Source organism: Argentina silus, assembly GCF_951799395.1.
Source record: "Argentina silus genome assembly, chromosome: X".
In the NCBI taxonomy this organism is placed as follows: Eukaryota; Metazoa; Chordata; class Actinopteri; order Argentiniformes; family Argentinidae; genus Argentina; species Argentina silus.
The window spans coordinates 39,884,175-39,891,497 of record NC_139653.1 but is presented as its reverse complement, the minus strand read 5'-3'; the positions used below and the strand labels follow the sequence as shown (position 1 = coordinate 39,891,497).

Below are 7,323 nucleotides of genomic sequence, written 5' to 3'. Positions count from 1 at the left end.
ATTGACCCCAACTCTGCTTTGTCTGTTCTACTCATTTTAAATCTATGAGACATCCAGGCCATGTCCTGTGTTTAAAACGGGTCCCTCTACTAACATATTCTGTACCTCGGGGACGCTGCCAGCCTGTGCAGTTCATTTGGCTTTATTCCTATGCAGCAGGTGTGTTCTGTTAGGCCTCTTGCCATCCTTCCCTCCATCTCTCATCCCTTTCTCCATCCCTCCATTGATGAGGGATGAACAGCTCCCCCTCATCCCCATGAGAGGACAGCTGCTATCTTCCCTCTCCCCATTACACACACACACACACACACACACACACACACACACACACACACACACACACACACACACACACACACACACACACACACACACACTGCTGAACCTCTCTGTAGGGTGGTTTCTGGGAGTGGGCAGAGGTAATTAATGTGTTGTTAATGCTAATGTCTACACCTGCATGCCCACCTCACCTCAGCCCAGCGGCACATTTAGAATAGCTTTAATGATCTACACACGTACACACACACACACACACACACACACACACACACACACACACACACACACACACACACACACACACACACAAACATTAGGTCTACTCTAGCCCATTTCTCACCACCCCCTGTGTCTGAGTAGACAGCTGTGTGGAAGTTGTGTTAAGTGTGCTCTGTGCTGAGAAAAATGGCCAGCTAAACAAGGGCTCTCCTGATGTCCTAAGCTCTGTGTGTGAGTGTGTGTGTGCGTGTGTGTGTGTGTGTGTGTATGTGTATGTGTATGTGTGTGTGTGTGTGTGTGTGTGTGTGTGTGTGTGTGTGTGTGTGTGTGTGTGTGAGTGTGCTATACTATGTATTTTTGCATGGGTTAGAGAGCAATCAATAAAAATGCAAGTATGACCGTTTGTGTCAGAATGTGTGTGTGTGTGTGTGTGTTCAGTTATTGAATTCCTAGGAGAGTTTCTCCGGCTTGTTCTGTTTTTATTTGACTAATGACGTGTCATCTCTTCTTCCTGCAGAGCCCTTCTTGGCTGCCAAAGACACTGATAGTGACTTATCTACTGGCTCTGCCTCACTCTACATACGCACACAGTTTGAAAGGCCACAGGAGACGAGAAAGAAAAACTCTCTGTTTCACTCTAAGTTGTTTCCCAAATCAAGTCCTCTGTGGGTATAGTCTCTTCTCTCTACCTGCTCACTCTTCCTGCTGGATGTTGAGCAGTCAGCTAGGTTCGCCATCTGTTTTTCAGATTTGTTATCCTTTAGTTAGCTGTGTAGTCATTTAAAGGATTAGTTCAGATTATTTTTAACCAAATCTCTATTTTTGTGAATGGCATGTTGTAGAACGGTAACCTACAGACATGTTTTTTGGGACTTTGCTTGCTGGCAACAGCAACAACCTCATTAGGCTACAATGGAAGAAATGCGGGCAATCATGCAACCTTAAACGAAGGCTCTAAAAACACCAAAATACATCCTTTTTGAAACTGCAAAGCTCCCAGTATAGTGACGCAGGTCTTCAGATGTTGTACACAAGAATTTGTGGGGATCCTTTTTCCGCAAAAATATATTCCATTTTGTTAGACTCAAGTAATAGGGAAAAGTGAGGAGGAATCACAGAAATGAATGAAATAAAAATATTTTTGAAAAAACACAAAAGGGATATTCACAATTTCACTTATTCACTTATCCACTCAAATGGCTATCCACTCAAATGGCTATGAAAAAGAACAATCTTTTGAAGGTAGTTCCACATGCCTCCAAAACCCCATGTTCAAATCTTGGTATGCGACAAGAAACCCATGCCCTTATCCCTTCTGTTTTGGTTCCTTCCAGGACCATTCTGTCCCTTTATTCATCACTACCAAATGTATGGACGCTTTTGAGGATAGTATACTAATCATTGTTTCTTCTTTTGAGGACAGTATACTAATCATTGTTTCTTCTTTTGAGGACAGTATACTAATCATTGTTTCTTGTAGTCTTGATTATAATTACTTTTATTGGCTGACGGTTAGATGAACTTAATATTGCAACTGCCCATATTTTTTGTCTGAAAATAGTCACATATCTGACTTAGGTACAAACAGATTCAGGGGTCAGTGTTGACAATGGATGGTCATAACAGAAAGGAAATGCAGTGGTGAACACACGAGTTTGACATTTTTGGAACAGTGTATTCTTCGGGTGCAGGTGCATGCTTAGGGTATCTAGGCTCATGTCACTACTATTACATAGGAGATGATGCCCACTAGTGATGGAAAAAGAGAATTACAGAAAATACTCTGGTTCAGTCCGTCTTGGGGATGGTGGCGACTTAACACAGAATTGAATCTCATGGATGCGTCCAACAATATGGCACAATGTAATTTCCCAATTCCAGACAACTCTGGAAATTACTACCAAAAGAGAGGGACATTCCTTATTCATTCCGTCATTGAGGATCTCAGAGGTGATGACTGTAAGCCTACAGCCTATCTCACGTGATGTCAACGGTCCTGATGCTGTCAACGAGCGGTTGGGGGTGTGTGTTCACCGCGTCGCCGAGCGTCGTCGTAGCTGGATTGGAAATTCCCTCGTCCTGCCATTTAAAAGCCCCACTCCAACGGTGTGACGGCAGGTCGACAGCACGGCACAACGCTCCGTCGCGACATTGGAACCGAAATATGTAGGCTAGAAACACACAGAGGAAGGCAGCGAGTCGGTGTTGTTGGTTTTAAATGGGAAATCTGATGGGTAGTTGGCACTACAAGGAGCCGAGCACTGTGGAGGAATGCGACTCGACGTGGGGGTCGGACTCGGAGAGCGATGAGCAGCCGGCCGAGGACGACAGCGGGATTTCAGAGTCTGTCAGTCCTTCAGACACAGGGAGATGTGCCGACCAAGCGGACATGTCCCCGCAGGTACCTGCTACCACGATGCACACACACCGTCGCACAGAAAAGCGGAAAAGAAACACTTCAGCCCAGCGACATACTGCACAAAGAAACCAACCCCACAAAGAAGGGCATTGGAAACTCGAGCTAAATTGGGGAAGTGGCACGTCAACAGCTGCATCCGTGGCTAAAGATGTAGGCTATGCATATTCGTTGTCTATTATCAAGACACCGGCATCTTAACATTGTATATGTATATTATTTAAAAAGCGTTCTCAGAATATTATATGCCACAGAATTGTGTCGGTGGATACATCACTTGTTTTACGCTCTGGGCATTGCTGTCACTAAGCTACATATCGCACGTGTTATGAAAGTATTATAAAACAATCGAATTTTCGTTTGAAATCGATGCTCCTCCTCGTCATGAGTCTTCACTGTTCAGACTGCAAACGCGGACAGTAACATTGGGCGCGCCGTTTGTTTTCGCGGTGGGTGAGATAGTGACCCGGTAAAGGTGACCCAGTTTATTTATTTTGTTAACCATCAAATCCGCTTTCTTTTCCTTTTGGGCAATCGCACAGTAATTATGAAATTGTCCTATCATGGGTGAGAGTTCAGGCAGATCGTTCTAATCACAACCAAAATAGTTCAGCCCAGTTAACACAGGAACAGGATAGAAACAGTGACAGCTGTTGTCGGCTACATACGGCTACATGTAAGTAAGGGATTATCCTAGAATAAACATTTTGACAAGACCCTGATGTGTTGATATCATTGTGACCATCTTCACCATAGTGTCTGCCAGTGACCACTCAGTGTATTTCTCTTCCTCTTCCTCATAGCTCTCAGACTCTCCAGAGTCCGGCACCAAGATGAAAAGAAGCTTTTACGCTGCAAAGGATCTTTACAAGTACCGCCACAGCTACCCGGTATTGCCCACTAATGTGTATATATATATATATACACACACACACACACACACACACACACACACACACACACACACACACACACACACACACACACACACACACACACACACACACACACACACACACACACACACACACACACACACACACACACACACACACACAGTGGTCCTCTGTGGCTCTGTTGGTAGAGCATGGCGCTAACAACGCTTAGGTTGTGGGTTCGATTCCCGCTGGGACCATATATACTGAAATGTATGCACTCACTGCAATGTAAGTTGCTTTGGATAAAAGTGTCAGCTAAATGGCATATATTATATTACACACACACATACAGACTTTGGTCTGACCCGTCATATGCTCCCCTTTATAGAACTACAAGGAGTCAAGGCAACCCAACGAGTACCGCAACCTTCGCTTCTATCTGAACAAGATCCCACTGATACCCGATGGTGAGCTCACATATAAGTGCACAAAGACACACACACACACACACACACACACACACACACACACACACACACACACACACACACACACATATTGTTCACCTGGCTGTGACCTGTATCTCCAGGTATCTACATAGAGGAGATCCTGAACAAATGGAGAGGAGACTATGACAAATTGGAGCACAATCATACCTACATCCAGTGGTGGGATACCCTTTAAGATACCCGTCTGTGTGTGTGTGTGTGTGTGTGTGTGTCTGTGTGTGTGTGTGTGTGTGTGTGTGTGTGGTGTGTGTGTGGCGTGTGTGGTGTGTGTATGTGTGTGTGTCTGAGAGAGAGAGAGTGTGTGTGTGTGTGTCTGACTGGAGCCCAGTGTTTGAATAGCAGATCAGTTCTTAATCCACTGGACTCCCCTGTGCAAACATGACCCCTAAGCCCATCAAAACTCTCTAAGCTGGGAGTCAATATCACTCTGCTGTATGTGTGTGTGTGTGTGTGTGTGTGTGTGTGTGTGTGTGTGTGTGTGTGTGTGTGTCTGTGTCTGTGTCTGTGTCTGTGTCTGTGTCTGTGTGTCTGCGCCTTCATGTTATTTGTCAAGTATGTGTGTTCATGTTCTTTTCACCTGTGTGTTTGGATGTGTGCACCTATGACAATGCTTGTATGTTTAAATGTAGTTGTATGTCCTTTCCTTACTGTATAGACAAGCAGATGCCATGATATCTGTTTTACATACCTCCAATTCTACAGTCCCATGAGCAGAAGGTAAAACAGCAAGTTCAGTCAGTTCAGCAGTATGGGAGAAGAAAAAATAGCACTTATACCACAGAGTTCACACACATATGCGGCCTAGTACCAACCTTATTATCCCCTTTCTCACCTTCCTGCATGCACCCTCTCTCTCTCCTCCTCCAACACCAACCCTCCCTCTCTCTGTGTGTCTCCAGAGTTGCTTTCCCTTTGTTTCTGTCTGTGCTTCTATCTCAGTCTTCGTCCCCTCCTCTCTCTTCTCTGACAGAGCTTAGGCTAATTTGCATAATATCAATTAGTGGGTGTCTAAACAGCAGTGCAGACATAGGCTGGCACTCCTCCTTTATTGAGTTAATAAAAGATGTTGGTGAGTGAGGGATGGAGGGAAAGGAAGTGTGAATAAGTCACACAACAGGGTAAAGAGAATGGGAGGAGAAAGGGAGAGACAGTTAGATATGCATGCGCAATATGACAATTGCACAAGGTGACAATTTGATCTCTCTCTCTCTCAACTGTGTTACAGGCTCTTTCCACTTAGAGAACAAGGGCTCAACTTCTATGCTCAAGAACTCACTCAGCAGGAGATCAAGGTAAGGATAGCATCTCACTGAGCCATCTGGACCATCTCTAATAAATTGTGTCAATAGCTCTGTATGGATCTACTGTATCAGTTCAGCTCAGTGTTCATTAATTTATTATTGGTGATGGGAATATGGATGGACATTTCACATACAATTCCGGGCTGGTCTTTGCTGTATCCCGTAAGGAATTCCAAAGCACTCGTGAGGCGAAGCGGCGATTCCTGCAGGCGTACGCACTCATGCTAGACTTCTATGGGATCAAACTCCTGGATAAGAGTGGGAGTGTTGTCAGAGCTTCCAACTGGCAGGAACGCTTTCAGCACCTCAATGAGTAAGTGATATACACATGTACAAATATGTATACACACACACACACACACACACACACACACACACACACACACACACACACAGAGAGTGACATTTTCACTTCTGTCTCAGACTCATGCAAGTGTAGGGTTTTGGTGAACTATGCTCATGTGAATGCTCACCCTTTCTCCTCCCTCCTTCCCAGGTCCCAGCACAACTACCTGCGTATCACCCGCATCCTCAAGTCCCTTGGCGAGCTGGGTTACGAGTCCCTGAAGCCCCCCCTGGTGCATCTGCTCCTGGAGGAGTCCCTGTGCCGTGGCACCCTGCCCAACATGCAACACAGTGCCCTGGAGTACTACGTCTACACTGTCCGTCTGCCCGCCCACCGCCGACGTCTGCTCCGCTACGCCCGCAAACACTACCAGCCGCCTGACGCCTTCATCTGGGGGCCCACACCCAAGAGAAGGGGGGCTGGGGCTGGAGGAGGTGGTAGAGGTGGTGGGGGTAGGATGCAGCCCACTCCGGAGAAGGAGAGGGCTCGTAGCCCACTGCCACGGCAAGACTCAACGGGTGAGGGAGGGGGAGGAGGTGTAGACGGAGTGGAGGGGAAGGGGACCACAAAGGGCTGTGTGGTGGAGAGGGACGAGTACATAGAGACTGTACCACTTTAGGATGGGGGGGGGGGAGTTTGGGGTCAAGACAAGGACTTTGGGGATGATGGGGGTCCATTAGTTTTAGCAATACTGCCCCATACCACATTTTAATGGACTGGAATCTGTGTTACTCACTGTAGCTGAATTTAGTAGGCAGCACAATCTAACGTTCATCTACTCTGTGATTATTCTGTTATGGTGTCTTTTCTATATTGTAAATGTGACTGCACATGGCAATCCACTGATAATTGTACAGACCCTTCTAGCTAAGGTGAACACATACGTGATGTAGAGGTTAGTGTAATAACAAGCTGCCTGATTGGTCCGGAGTGTGAAACAAATTATCATATAGGTTATGAGAAGCCATTTGACTGGACGGCAATTTGGTGGAATCTTGCACCTTTGACAATCTTTGTCTTCCTGTATGAGGTGCTTTAGGTAGACTTTGCCCAGGTACAGACTTTGCCCAGGTACAGATCAAGGATCACTTGCTATGCCCCCTATTATAACCTTAATCATAAGAGGTATAACAATGACCCTGTTTTAGTGGTTTGGGGCCGTTTCTACCTACTGCGCATGAGGACTATTAGTGACTTCCTGGTTGCTTCCTGAGCTGATCTTCCTATTGGCTGCTGAGCCTGGCCAAACAGGTTTATCATTGGCTGATGGTATACTGTACATGGTACTACACAAATCTGTCTGCTCTATGTAGCTTTCAGTACAGCTAAACTATTCTAGCATAATTGTAATTTGAGCTTTTCAGGTATAGCGTAA

The 7,323-nt window shown here is 45.7% G+C and overlaps 1 protein-coding gene across 1 annotated transcript; it reads left to right on the top strand.

Moving 5' to 3' along the window:
* Positions 1-2,646: 2,646 nt before the first annotated feature.
* ogfrl1 (opioid growth factor receptor-like 1) lies at positions 2,647-6,567 on the top strand (the record flags this gene model as incomplete). The annotated part of the gene is made up of 7 exons (XM_083694722.1): positions 2,647-2,899; positions 3,718-3,804; positions 4,181-4,259; positions 4,382-4,460; positions 5,527-5,593; positions 5,770-5,915; positions 6,099-6,567. The coding sequence occupies exons 1-7, from the start codon at positions 2,717-2,719 to the stop codon at positions 6,565-6,567; spliced, it is 1,110 nt and encodes a 369-aa protein (XP_083550848.1). The 5' UTR covers positions 2,647-2,716.
* Between the last annotated feature and the right edge of the window lie 756 nt (positions 6,568-7,323).